The sequence below is a fragment of the Bombus impatiens genome, unplaced genomic scaffold (genome assembly GCF_000188095.3).
Source record: "Bombus impatiens unplaced genomic scaffold, BIMP_2.2 scf_0417, whole genome shotgun sequence".
NCBI classification, from domain to species: Eukaryota; Metazoa; Arthropoda; class Insecta; order Hymenoptera; family Apidae; genus Bombus; species Bombus impatiens.
In genome coordinates this window covers 286,448-300,600 of record NT_176836.1, presented here as the reverse complement: position 1 = coordinate 300,600, position 14,153 = coordinate 286,448, and the positions used below count along the sequence as shown (strand labels likewise).

At 29.6% G+C, this 14,153-nt stretch overlaps 2 protein-coding genes and 1 long non-coding RNA gene across 5 annotated transcripts in view; 2 read left to right on the top strand and 1 right to left on the bottom strand.

The window, feature by feature from the left end:
* Positions 1 to 289: 289 nt before the first annotated feature.
* LOC100743904 (ectonucleoside triphosphate diphosphohydrolase 5) lies at positions 290 to 5,439 on the top strand. 3 transcript variants are annotated; one of them, XM_003490211.4, is made up of 7 exons: positions 290 to 421; positions 2,237 to 2,367; positions 2,564 to 2,972; positions 3,750 to 3,923; positions 4,326 to 4,754; positions 4,830 to 5,006; positions 5,157 to 5,439. In XM_003490211.4, exons 1-7 carry the CDS (start codon positions 401 to 403, stop codon positions 5,232 to 5,234), a joined length of 1,419 nt encoding a protein of 472 aa, XP_003490259.1. In that variant the 5' UTR covers positions 290 to 400; the 3' UTR covers positions 5,235 to 5,439. The 3 variants fall into 3 exon arrangements, with proteins under 3 accessions (XP_003490259.1, XP_012242128.1, XP_033177116.1); XM_012386705.3 differs by lacking the exon at positions 290 to 421 and adding an exon at positions 1,440 to 1,584; XM_033321225.1 differs by lacking the exon at positions 290 to 421 and adding an exon at positions 2,141 to 2,159.
* Positions 5,440 to 5,710: 271 nt separating this feature from the next.
* LOC117151760 lies at positions 5,711 to 7,709 on the top strand. Its single transcript, XR_004461872.1, has 2 exons — positions 5,711 to 6,476; positions 6,752 to 7,709. It is a non-coding gene; the product is annotated as an uncharacterized LOC117151760 (long non-coding RNA).
* A 5,983-nt stretch (positions 7,710 to 13,692) lies between these two features.
* The window catches only part of LOC100746224 (zinc finger protein 503-like), a 4,067-nt gene continuing 3,606 nt past the window's right edge, over positions 13,693 to 14,153 (bottom strand). The window contains exon 5 of the mRNA XM_033321205.1: positions 13,693 to 13,800. Within this exon, the coding sequence (XP_033177096.1) occupies positions 13,693 to 13,800 (108 nt within the window). The remainder of the gene's footprint in view (positions 13,801 to 14,153) is intronic.

Here is a 14,153-nt window from a genome sequence, read left to right as displayed (position 1 = left end):
CTTAATTAGTTTTTGAGGGAAATAATATGGGAAATATAGGAATCGCTCACAAGGTGAATGCAAATTGAATACAAATATTAAACATACTTGTCTATGGGGCACTGTGTTTTAGTCAGTAGCCTACTTCACGAAGCTACTTGCAAACATCGGTGGGGATAAAGATAGTCAATAAACAAAGTAAAATTCTGGCCAGTTAACACGGCACCACCACTACTTCTCTGTGGCATTACTTCTGCCGTTCTGCCTATCATCGTAATGTCATATCATAGTCGATAGTAGTATATACTACTGACTGCTGACAATCAAATACCTAGTCACGAAACGTCACGCTGAACGAAACGCTGAATCTTTTTTTATTTCTGTTATATTTTAATTTCTATACGGACGAAATTTCAATAATATGGACATTAGGCATAGAAAGGTTTGTTTCCAGCATTTTCTTCTTAGTAAATTTCGTATAGGGTATTTAAATAGGATTTTCTTTTTCTCATCGATTGTATATGTATTTCGTATTATCGTTTAAATTTGAAAAATGGATTGTAATATAACCTAAATTCAAGGCAAATATACTTTTACATGTATATGAAAGTGTAAGTTATTAGTAACAATGCGTTTACAATAATTTAAATGGTGTAGATAATTTTGTAGATATAGATTAATATATCTTTTCTTTAATTAAGAAAGATTTGTTCTAATTCAAACAATTGTATGACGAAACACTTACAAAATAATTGATGAAGTAATGTCAATTAATAATCGAGAGTTCAGTTACGTAACTTTTGAAGTAAAATTCCATAAATGTAAAACATTTTACCATTTTGTGAAAACTTCTAACTTTATAACACATATATGTTTGTTGATGTTACAAAAGTCTGCAAATTTTTACAAATTATTGAGTAATTTCATATCAAGCTATGGTTAATTTTGAACTGTAATACAAAAATCAAAGCGATTGCAGAGAATTTCATCATGTTGGTATTATATCAGTATAGTTTATGTTTCTTCATTGTTTATGACATTATAGAGTTTATTTCAAATTAATTTTTACCCCGAGTTTCTTAAAGTTTCAATAAAATAAAAATACGTTTTATTTAATTAATATTTTTATTCATAAAACGAAAGAATGTATATCTTTGTAATGCTTTTTATATTTAAAAGAATAGAAATATCTCTAGTATTCAAAATTAATTATAATTTATATATACACACTTCTAAATTAATCATGAATTAGTATATAGTAGTAATATATTTGTATTAAATCTCGCAAAATTTTCCGCAAGAAATGTTCTAATATTAGTAATGTTTTTTATTTAGCCTTAAGTTGTGAATGTATTAAATAAATACATGGATTTTCTAGTAAATCAGAAATCTGTGGTTTTAAATATTAATATTTAATAGAATGTCTTTTTTATATTCTACTCTATTTTTCCACTATGCAGCATACATAAAATTTTGGAAGTTCCGTATATAGCGAGTATATGATGCTTTTATTTTCTTCAACTATTTCTCCATATAAAGAAACCAAAACTACCTTCGTTGCCTACATCAGCTACTTGAATTGCATTTTAGATGCGATATATTCCAGTGAGTTTGAAATTCCTTGCAATTTTGTTTATTTAATTGTATATTGTAAACATTATCGATATGAAAATTATTAAATTTGAGGTTATCGAATCTTCTAATTTCATAATTATAAAAGTGTCATTGATGTCAACAGCTTTAAATATATTTACTTGTATTCTGTATTCTGACCGAAATAAAAATGTTTTTGCATGTTTAAATTTGTTACTTTGCATTTTTCTTGTTATAAAATGGTATAATAAAAATATTTAAACTCACTTTATAAGCTAAATCATGTTTTATGCCAATTAGGAATAAGAGTCCTCATGAGAAGTAATCTTTATATACTTGAAATCAATATATTTATCTTTCTACAATAATGTTAATGTTTTTTTTAAATCATCAACTTTCATATGTTTTGAGTGGCAAAAAATATAGGTGATTCTTCAATTTGTTGATCAGTTTAAACATTGCAATTACCTTCACAAATTTTCCTTTTAAAAATCCTTATAAAATTTTGTGTCTTTTTATAGTTGAGATATAAGCAATTAATTTAGAAAAATCCTCAACAAAACTCTAATTCTAAATGAAAACAAACTGTATGTAGTATAAAATGTTTCATTGGTTATATATTTGTTTAATGTATATCTAAAATAAATTCATATTGCATTTTCAGTTAAGAACAGAAAATGAAGATATTATTGAAGCAGATCACAAACCTCGAATTAAAAAGGGTCATCCAGGCAAAAAATATTTTGTCGTTATTGCCTTATTGGGAATTCTCTTCCTAGGATACATAGCAATAGCGTATGTTTTATAATATATTATAATAGTTAGGACAACTTAATAAATATTAATATTTTTAAAAATTATTATTATTTTTCTATTGTTTTATAGTTTAATTGAACAAAAAGTGATTTTTCATAAAAAATTAAGTAAAATATATTTTTTAAAATAGTAATCAAATAATAATAATTTGAACAATTTCACTTTGTTTTTTCAGATATGACTTAAAGCCAGTACGTCTTGGGAGTAAGGCAATTGATACATTGGCTTTTTCCTTTAATCTACAAAAACCATTTTATGTCGTAGTAATTGATGCAGGCTCCACTGGTAGCCGTGCTCTGGCCTTTAGTTTCCATGAATCGATTCTTGGTGGCAATTTGGTTTTGGATGGTGAACTCTATACAGAAACAAAACCAGGCGTTAGTGCTTATGCTGAAAAACCTAAAGATGCGGCAAAATCTCTGACTGTATTATTAGATAAGGTGAAGGAAGTTGTTCCACAAGTAGAATGGCAACATACACCTCTCAACATGAAAGCTACAGCTGGTTTGAGACTTCTTCCTGGACATAAGGCTCAAGAAATACTCCAAGAATGCAGGAAAATGTTTGAAGAAAGTGGTTTTCAGGTATGTGCCTAATATTTATGAAACTAATAATGCATAATAAAATTTTTCAAAATGTCTTCTATACACACAATTTGTTTTATGTTTAGATAATTACTTTTCGTTTTGACTTAAAATTTTCTAAGGATTTCAGCATGTCTTAGATCGCTTTAATTAGCATATTAAATGATTTTTATGTTTATGATCTTAAAAAATAGAGATATATAAAATGTAGTAGATTCTGGACACATTACATAAAAGAGGAAGTTATTTAGTATGCTAATTTAAAATTGCTTTTAATATCTAACAATTAATTAGAGTTATATATGTTTTCAAAATCCTTACATTTTCACTTTGTTGTAGTTTCTTTGTTTTAAATGTATTTTTCTCAGTGATAAAATATTCTTGTATTGTCTTCAGTAGGATTGCACACATATTTCTTCCAGAGGATGAAACTAGGTGGTGTATGTAATAGATCAGTATACAGCATGAATATCATATTAGAGAAATTAGATGCTTGATTTGTATAAAGCTTAAAAATAATATGCAAAATAGCAAATACAAAATTATAACATTTTTGTACACAACATTTTTTAAAAGTATTATTTAATTATTTCATAAAATAATCTTCCATACTTATATATTAGATATATGTTTATATATATACACGTATTTTTTACTTTAAAAATTTAAAAACTGTATATATAACAATAGCTGACTGTAAAATAAAAAGATGCTTCTTTGCTATTTAAGTTTTAACATTAAAATAGGCGTTCATTGTTTATTCTATGTGTATTTTAGATTTCTAAAAATTCGATTTCTATAATGGATGGAACAGACGAAGGAATATTTTCTTGGTTCACTGTAAATTTTCTATTGGAACGTTTTAATACGCACAATCCTGGTAGCACAGTTGCTGCACTAGATCTTGGTGGAGGTTCTACACAAGTGACTTTTTCACCTAATTCTATACAGGTATAATGAAATAAATATAATTTTAATATTTGAAAATGTGGAATAATGAATAAGAACATAATTAAAATAATCATGATATAGTATTTGATCAAAGATATCAAATATATTCAATTAGAATCATATGAACAATCATTTCATATGAAAACAAAATAAAAAATGTATTTGATAAAAATTGTAATAGTATTATATTTATATATAGATATATTACTTATAACATTGATTTATTTATAGGATTTTTAACTTTATGTACTTAAAAAATCATGACTTAAATACGAATTTTTACTTTTTTACATAACTAGAATTTAGCTTAGGATTTATTTATTGCACAAAATGCAACTGTTTTTATTAATGATAAAAGAACACATTTTTAATTTATTTAAAACATATTTAAAATTTGTTCAGGAAAAAGGACTTGATGGACATACATATTCTGTCAATATCTTCAGCCATAACATGAGTGTTTACACACACAGCTACTTGGGTATGGGTCTTATGGCAGCAAGGAAAGAGATTCTGACAAATGGAATGAACTTGGATAGTGTAAACCCAAAAGATACAATAGAAGTACGATCAGAATGTGTAAATCCCATAGTTTCGACAGAATGGAGTTATGGCGGATTTAATTATATTATTAAAGGACCCGTGAATGCAACTCATAAACTAGTCAAAACACAAAACTTTGCTGGTGGAGAAGTGGACAGGCCAATTGTCAATTTTCCAGAATGCTCAAAAATTATTGAAAAATATGTTAGCAAGATAAAAAATAAACCAGAAGGTTTGAAAGATCATGAGATTTACGCGTTTTCTTATTACTTCGATCGCGCCACTGAGGTAAATTTTTAAATTTGAAGAAAAATGATAAGCTTTATCAATACAAATAGATGTATAGTTTTATTAATATTTCAGGTTGGTCTAGTCGACCCCTTTTCTGGTGGAGTTATTCAAGTAAATGCTTTTCAAAAACAAGCAAGGGATGCCTGCGATTATCCAAATACTGATCAACCTTTCATTTGTCTTGATTTAACATTTATCTATGTTCTCCTCCGTGATGGATTTGGTCTGGAACCTAATACGAAACTTTATGTAAGAATATAAATACATTTCTATACTACATTTTATATATTTTTATTTCAGATATAATTTTTTTATTTGAAACAAACTATTAAAACTTAATTATTATAAGTTATTGAAGTAATATTTAATCTAATGCTTTTTATTTTGTTTTTTTATCAGCTTTATAAGAAGATCAATGGACATGAATTAAGTTGGGCTCTCGGCGCCGCCTTCAACATAATCCAAAATGGTTTTTAACGTATTCAAAATATAGGCGAAGGAATTGCAAATATTTTTACACAAAATTGAAGAAATTGTTTAAGTTTACAATGTATGTAAACATTTGATTTAGATAGAAAATATCAATCTATTTACACGTTTTTTATTCTTATTATAACATGTTCAGTTACTCGAATTTGGATATCCTAGTGATATGCTTATATCAGTGTTGTGTATAATGTTTTGTTATTTGTTTAAACATTCTATTTCAAGCAATTGCAGTATTAACTAAAAAATTAACATGTTAATTAAAGTAAATCAGAGATTCTTAAGATTTGTTCATATCTTAATAATTTTAGAAAATGAAGTGATTTAATGCATATGTATGTATATACATAGATTGTTGGAAGTTTTGTGGAATTAATTATCTTTTCTGTTATACGTCATAATATATGTATATATATACACATATTTTCTTAGGAATTTCTGACATAAATATTAAATTGTTTTCTATGTACATGAATCTTAAATTTTATTTTTTGATTTCTTCTAGCACAATTTTTAACAGTGGCATAATAGATTACATTATTTTTTAAACTGCTCAAATTACATCTTATTTTTTAAAAGGACTGTTTAGTGTTTTAAGCAAAATAGAGAAACTATAAAAGGGAATAAGGATTTTTTAAAAAAATAGAAATCCTTAATTATCGCATATTAGCGAATAAGATTCTTGCAGTGACCAAGCATATTGTGTGTTCAAAAAAGACAATTTTTATTCCAACAAGTGCATTAATCAAATTACTGCACAATTAGTAATTGTACAAAAATATAATGCTTTAACAAAATATTACAATTTTGAATTGTTCAACGAATATTTGTCTCAATGCATTTGTAAAATGGTTATTAGATTTTAAATATTTAATCTTTATATTAAAATGTCATTGAAGAATAACAATGTGGTATATTTTTATTACCGAGAAATTTTTTATTTCGGCAATAATGGCTAAACTGAAGAACATCACACCCAAAAAAAGATGACAATAGACTATATATATATATGCTTTTTGCGGTTGTCCATTTTAATCAACGCTTGGCTGTGGAGATACATTCGGCCGCTTTCAGCTATAGTCGACACTCGTACCGCGGAGATATTATATCAAATACAAATATTATATCACAATTCAAGAATAAACAAATTAGAATTAAAAGTTTTATCATTATACAAATTAGTCTACATTCTATATAATGGAAACTGCTTGATAGATAATGGAAATTGTTTCTGTAAGTATTATCATTATCGTAATACAAAAGAACAAGTTTTACAATACATCTACATACATAAGTCTTCATTTCGTTATCAGATACGGTAATATCACATATTATACGATATAATCAAAGCAATTAAGCGGAACCATATAACTTATTATGAAATTAAATTAGTTATAACCTACACAAAGAATGCAATCCTAATCTTAATGCAATTGCATTCAAACCACATTTCTGGTTTTTTCGAATCATTGGTTAATAATAATATCCTTTTGCACAATTTTATTTAGAAATATTACATGGTTTAACAACACTGTTGTGCAATAAATAACGATCATGTTGCTGGTAACCACGAAATCGATAAGAATGATTAAACATGAGAGAGCATGGGATAACTTGATACAACGCGTGTGTGTATGCGAATAGTGAAACAAGGAAGAAGACCTAATTGAGTGAAAGCTAAGGTCAAAAGGCCAATAAACGTTCTCGGACGAGCCGATAAGCTGCATAATAGCAAAATACCAATTGCATTTCTCTACTTTTCTCTTTCTTATTCGATATCTACGATATCACGCTACCTATACAATCAATCAGGGACATGGATTGATTTTCAATCGCAGAAGTGCTTCAGGCTTGCTAAGTTACATGAATTTAAGTCTTTTTATTTCAAGGGATATTCAATGGAAAATGACGTTGACGAAAATGGTAAAATATGCGTGTAAAATGTTAATTATAATTGAAATTATAGAAAAAGAACATAATATGTCTTTGATGGGAGGGTATAAGAGAAAAGTCTTTGTAATTAAATATGTATCAGATAAAAATAGCTACTAATTAAGCTTGACATATTTGACAAGAAAATTCAATAAATGGGCTCGATAATTATTGTCCATTGTTTGAAATATTAATCGTAAAATGCGTGACTTTCAATGTATCATTTTCAATGATTCTTTAATCTAATTTGACATAGTTTCCATGTTTCATGTTTGTTTCATCATTATAATTAGCGTTAGTATCTCACAATTGAATTTCGATCTATTTAATGACCAAACACCGAAGAAAGTATAAGAGAGTGATTTTTCTCGATTTCTATAATCTCTTTTTAATTATTCGAGAGATATAATAGAATATTGGAAAGTGTAGTATCCGCTAAAGTTCATGCTATTGTTAATTACATTTAAGTTTCCCTGTGTAATTTTTTGTTGTATCAATCAACTTCATTAGAAAAACAGAAATGCTTTAAATTAATATCCTACCGTGTTTTCGTTAAAAATTAAGTATTAAAACAATAATATTAAATAATAAAATGAAATATTATTGCTGATACGATTCGTACGTTTAAAATGATCAATCGATGGTGATGACGTTGCGTATTACTTACGGTTACTCCCCACGCGGGTTGTGCGTATTTCAAAACGAGATGAGTGCAAGACGAGGTCATGGAATGTGCAGTACTTATATATCTGTTAGAAGCAATTCCAACTGTCTAGAATTTTCTTCGTCAATCTCGACACGTAGATTTTGCGAAATTTCGAGAGGAACAAGCGCATTAGAAATGGAACATCGAGCTTGATGTATGATTCAGTTCAATGAAGAAAAACTAGAAGAGGAAGTAATGGCCGTCTAAGATGTATGAGATTTAAATACATACGTATGATGGGATCATTATTCAATGATAATCGACTATAATTGTGAAACTTTTGAATCGACTTTTTATTGTGAAACTAGTTATAACGATTTCTATTTTTCGAATTCAATTCTGGCATTCGATTCGCTTAACTGTAAATTGTACTACTTTTTGGTGGTTTCGCAAATTGATAATAGATGAGAGCATGCGGTTATTTTTAGATAAAATTTACGTTTTTATATTCCAGATCGAGCATACGAACTTTCATAAATCTAAGTTTCAGGTCACGTTGTCGTTTCTATTGAAATGCGTTATTATCTAAGTTCCTATCTAAATTCGCTCAGTTTGTTTTTTCAATTCTGGCTTCTTTCATAAACAAATTTTTCATTCTTTTCTCTGTTTCCTTCAATAATATGCATTAAAATCACCACAATGCTAACTTTCTATTGCCTTTAATTGTTTGTTTCAAAATTATGATAAAATATTGATAATAATTATGTTCTTACATTAATTACACATAAAATTACATGAACAATATAATAACGATACAGAAAAGTACTATTTTTATTAATGATATAAAAATGCTACTTTAATTAATACAAACCTTTATTGACACCTAACTGAAGTTCTTTAAATCGTAATTAAATAACAATTAAATAATTAATAACAATAAAGTTCAATACCCCCCCCCCCCCCAAAAAAAAGAAAAGAAAAGATAAAGGGAAAGAAACATTGTCAGTGACAAAGTCCAAGAAAACAGATAAGTAAGATCTCAATCAATAGAATACAACCTCCAACTTGTTAAAAACACCAAATTGATGAACGTATGTCTCACCAAATTAAATCATCACTTTCAAAAACAATCAGATTCTACACTATTCTATATTAAATCAAACTATTAAAAAGGAAGATCTATATAGTATTAAAAAGGAAATAAAAAATAGGAGAATTAACATTAAAAGAAATAAGAATAGGAGAAAAAGGATAACAAGCGACATGAACCGAGGGGAAAGCGGAATGCGTTAACGTCGTGAAAGGAAGAAGGAGGAAACGAAAGCGAGCTCTCTCTCACGTTCTTACGCAGCTGAGAAGATGCTCTCGTAAGAAATCTTACCTGTGAAACACTGGAAAACTATCGAGAAAGAGATAGGGGTGGGGAACAGAGGAGAGCAACGTCTATCAAAAGGCAACTTTCACATGGTCACCACGCGAAGCCCCTTTTCGGCTTCCTGGAACATCACGGGATTAAAAGTATCGTTGCTATACTGCGAAAAGAGAGGCACCAACACAAGCAATTTACCTGAAAGGTCATTCCTCGACCTCCTTTGAAAAAATCGGAACGAATTTCGATCTAACCTCTTTGTCTTTCCTTCTCCTTATTCTCGCTTCTTCTTTTATAGAGAGGTTCAGTTACCTCAGCGGTCAGGTAGATCTCTGATTTACCCTTGATTCCTTTTCCTTGTTTGCTATACAGGGTGTCCTAGCAATCGTCGTACAATCGGGAATAGGGTGATTTTACATAAAAGAAGCGCGAATAATAACAAGTAATAACAAAATACAGAACAAAATTTTTTCGGATAATGCTTCGTTCTTGAGAAAATCGTGTTTAAAAATAATAAAATAAAATGAGTAATGGTTTAAGAATTGGTATATATTGCAATAAAAGTCTTCATATAGGACGAATGCTTTCCTCAGAAACCACTTCTTTCAAGGAAACCATTTTCTTTAAGGATACCTTATATTCAGGTTAGACAGTATTTTGAAATAGAAAGTGAGTACTGCAATGAGTAATACTTAAAAAAAAGCTACTGAAGTGAAATTCCCAACTAAATATTGTACTAACTTGTGAGTAACTGTACACTTGAAGGTAATTATCTTAATAAAAACAGTTTTCGAAACTAATGACGTCATAAGTGTCGAAACCTGGATAGGCCAAGAAAGTAATTTATATATATATATATTAGTATTATTAATACGAAATGTGTATAATTATCTCCATTTTTGATTAATAATTAATCTCACATCCAGAAAAAGGAACAACTTCGCTGTTTACTTTTAATATCTCAATTATAAATTAATTGTTACATTGTCTTCTCATAATATAGCCTTCGATCAATTAACTCATTTTGCATCGAAAGTAGACAAATTTCAATCGTCGACTTTCTTCTACAGTGCTCATATTACATGGTCAAAGGTTCAATGCAGTGGTTAATAATGGTACCTCTCGGTGTTTCAAGATTTATCGTTGCACAGTTGCACTTTCTCTTTCTCAAAGACCGTTAAAACCATCAATTACACACACCCTTGGCCAGCTAACTCGAAGAGGAAAAAAAGCAGGTTAAACAGCAGCGCTATCAAATATAGTAGCCGACTTAGAAAAAGCAAGCCGCGGAAAAGATCGATCGTCCATGTAAGAGGAAGGCATCGATTTCCGCGTCTTCTTCGGGAAAGGCGTCGTGACGCAAGCCGGCGAAACTTTCACTATTCTTAAACAACCACTAATCAAGATGAAGACGACTACCAGGTAGGTACGTTGCTTTCCTCTCCTTTCTTCCCTTCTTCTGTCACTAAAAAACCGTACTCGATGAACGTCCTCGAGGTCAAGTCTTCTTGACGAACCTTTGCCGAGTTAGGTTTCGTAAAAAAAAATCACTACTGGTGGTTGAACACTTCATCGATTGATAAAATCGCGATATTTGGCAAATAGTCATATTTTTTGCGAATTTTTAAGGTTATGATTGAATGATTTTGTGAACTTTTAGGAAGAATTAGTTCTTTATGTATACATTTTTGCTTAAATTTTGAGATAAATTAATTTCGTTTTAAAAAATAATTTATTTATATATTATTTTCCATTTTTCTATTTAATAATTAATGATTGTTATCTGGTATCTGTTATGTATGTAAGACAATATTAAAACATAATTATATACATAGTTATAATCATCCGAGTTACGTGCTATATGAAGTACGTCTGACTAAAATACAAATTCCACAGTCTATTTAGAGAGTTGATATTTATTCAGTCAACAATGAATTTCTTACGTCTTTCTTATATCGAAACGTTAATCACTTCAAGGATAATACAGAGTGTCACTACTTTATTTAACTACAGATATTAGACAACTTAATTTATATAATTTAATGAAAGTCTTATTAGTCTTTGTTCAGATTATACATCGAATATAATTTAATTAAAAAAAAATTTATATAAAAATGCGAAAGAAGTTAAATTTAACGTTGTAAAAAATATTTATTAGATTGTGGATAGTAAGTTGACTAATATATATACATATTTCTAGTATGATGGATTTGTGAGGTTACGTATATCAAAACATTTCTTTCTTTTAACAAGTTTCAGTATATATACATACATGTATCTTGATCTCTAATGCAATCAATCATTTTATAACATGTGTAATCACATAATGATATTCGTGTTTATATTGAAACATCTAAATATCTCTAAGACGATTAATTTATACGTGCTTATACATATACATTTAGAAAGACGACGCACTTCCGTGTAATCAATCACTATTAAGATTCATTGGTTTATATAAATCCTTAATTTCCATATTTCATATTTTTATGTGATTCATAATAATAAGGTTAATTATTCGGAACGTTGAAAGTTTGAATACGGTTGATATAAATCTTTCGACGTGACGCGCGCACATGATGCAATAGTGACGCGTTCATGCGAATAAGCCGCGTTGGTGGACCACAGAGCACTTGGTTTCCCACACAGGGTGGCGTGGGCCAGAACTCTTCTTAGCTTGTATAATGTTTTAGACGAAGAATCATTGCACAATACTCCGTTTATACTTTGTACGTTTTACCTCATCACACACAGGATTGAATGATACGAAACTGCGTGCTAGGATAGTTTCTCTTTATTTACGTGAACATGTTACTTCTAGATTCGAATGGAAATTATTTACCATATGATTAACGTAATTGTGTATTTTGTTTAGCAAATATATAGAAGCATTTTCGAAATGTTGATTTCAAGATATCTTTTATCTGGCTAAGAGTGCGAATAAAAATGATTTAACGTGTTTTCTGTTTGTACCTAATTCACAGAATATGATGTCATTTATGTTGAAACTAATTTCTAGGTACCATATCATAATTAATGGTTTTTCGATATTTATTCTTTCGTAATATTTAATTTTAATATCACCGTAATTTCTTTTTGTTTTAATATTTGTTTATTTTCTTCTGTTATTGTTTACGTTATTGTTATTAGCATGTTAATGTTAGTAATGTCGATAAGGAGATTTTACAAATATTTCTCAGTAAAATTAAAGTTTAAATTTTATCTTATGCGAAATAAGAATCTCAGGGTCTAACATTCACAGCGTTTACCAATCAGCACTACTGTTGAATGCGGTCAGTTCTTGCAATATTTTAATGACTTTGTGCCAATTTAGACTTTCGTTACACGTGTTCCTGAGAATACGGAGAAATTAAAGTGAAACGTGATTTCATGCAGCTAAATTTTCGATTGCATTATTCTCATTCTGTAATTATTCCCATAATGATGACCTTGTATTATAGAGCGCCCTAGTATATAGCAGTATATACATATAATGAATGTTAAAATGACTTTTACATTTATAAAAATAGAAATTAGCTTGTTGCGTCTGGATTAGTATCTTTTTTTAATTTTTATTTTAAAATTACCTCTGGATGTCTCTTTTGTTTAAAAATTGTTTAATTTAATTCTACATTTATATATATACACATAAATTTTTTTTTACTATTTTCTTAATTTTCCCTTCTAGATTCATACAGAGTTTTTCTATTATTTGTAAAGATTTGAAATTCACTTTAAAAGACATTCTTTCTTGTTATTTTTGATCCGTAAATTTACATTTAGAAGTTTCCTACTATTAAAAATAACTGTTTCATTATTTATTATAGGCTGTTTCTTATAATACTAGTAAATGTGATGTAACCCAGTATTTTGATTTTAGTTCTATTTTACTCGCCCGCTACCTGTTTTGCTTCTAATAGAAAGTTTATTTTGGCAAAGGACGAGGATTTTTATTTTTTAAGGAAGTGTGTTCTCGAAGGATGATTTCACAGACGACTTTCTCTGGCCCTCTTAAAGAGGAGAAAAGGAGCACGAATAGAAATTGAAAGTTCACGACGCTCCATGTGGGAGATTGTAGTTGGAAGATCAATCGAACGTGCTTTCACGTTGCAATAATTTAGCAACGAAATAACTGATTCGGCTCATTGTTTTAAACAAAGGCATACACTATATAAATAGCAAATTTTGTAAATAGTATTAAACTATTTCACAACGATATTTTGTCAACCAAAGAATTAATTTGGATTCCCAGCCATCGATCTGTTATTTCAAAATTTTCTACGTCCTTATTCGAAACTTAAACCTACAATAAAAAACCCAACTGTAACCTAACTTATTTATCAATAAAAGGTCAAGGGATAATACGAAAGAAGGCATCATGGTTTTATGTAAAAATACATAAAAAAAGCTTTATTTCGCCACCGTTTTCTTGCAAAAAGTAACGTATAAAAAAACATTTAATCCTAATTGTCGTCGTCGTCGTCGTCTTGATTACCGTGTTTCTAACTTCCGTTAGAGCCACCATCGTCATCATCATCATCATCGTCATCATCATGATCGTCGTCATTATCATCACCAGTATCATCATCGTTATGATCGTCGTCATCATCCTGGTCATCACGGTCATCATCATGATCGTGGTCGTATTATTCTTACTAATCGTGTAACTCCGAATCGCGAGCAGGAGCCTCATGTTACTATCGACTGTCCATTCGATTGTCCTGTTCCTGCTCGTCGCCGCGGTCGTCCACGTGGGATCACAGTGTGTTGCGTCCAATAGGATCGCAGTTGAGCCGTGGCTGAAGCCGTGGCCGAAGCCGTGAATGCGTGCGTGTCGCGGAACGTAAAGATAGGTTCGATTACGGGTGGAGGAGGAGCTGCGGGGGTTCAACGGGCATTTTGAGTGACTAGTAAGGCCCTGAAGCGCCGGGAGTCCCGTAAGACGTGCTGGGTCCGCTTGGTC

What these genes read in the sequence shown, in the direction of transcription:
- LOC100743904 (XM_003490211.4), top strand. Translation starts at nt 401, where the DNA reads ATGGACATTAGGCATAGAAAG. An exon ending in CTAGGATACATAGCAATAGC is followed by an intron (nt 2,368 to 2,563) that starts GTATGTTTTATA and finishes TTGTTTTTTCAG; the next exon opens with ATATGACTTAAAGCCAGTAC. An exon ending in AACCTAATACGAAACTTTAT is followed by an intron (nt 5,007 to 5,156) that starts GTAAGAATATAA and finishes TTTTTTTATCAG; the next exon opens with CTTTATAAGAAGATCAATGG.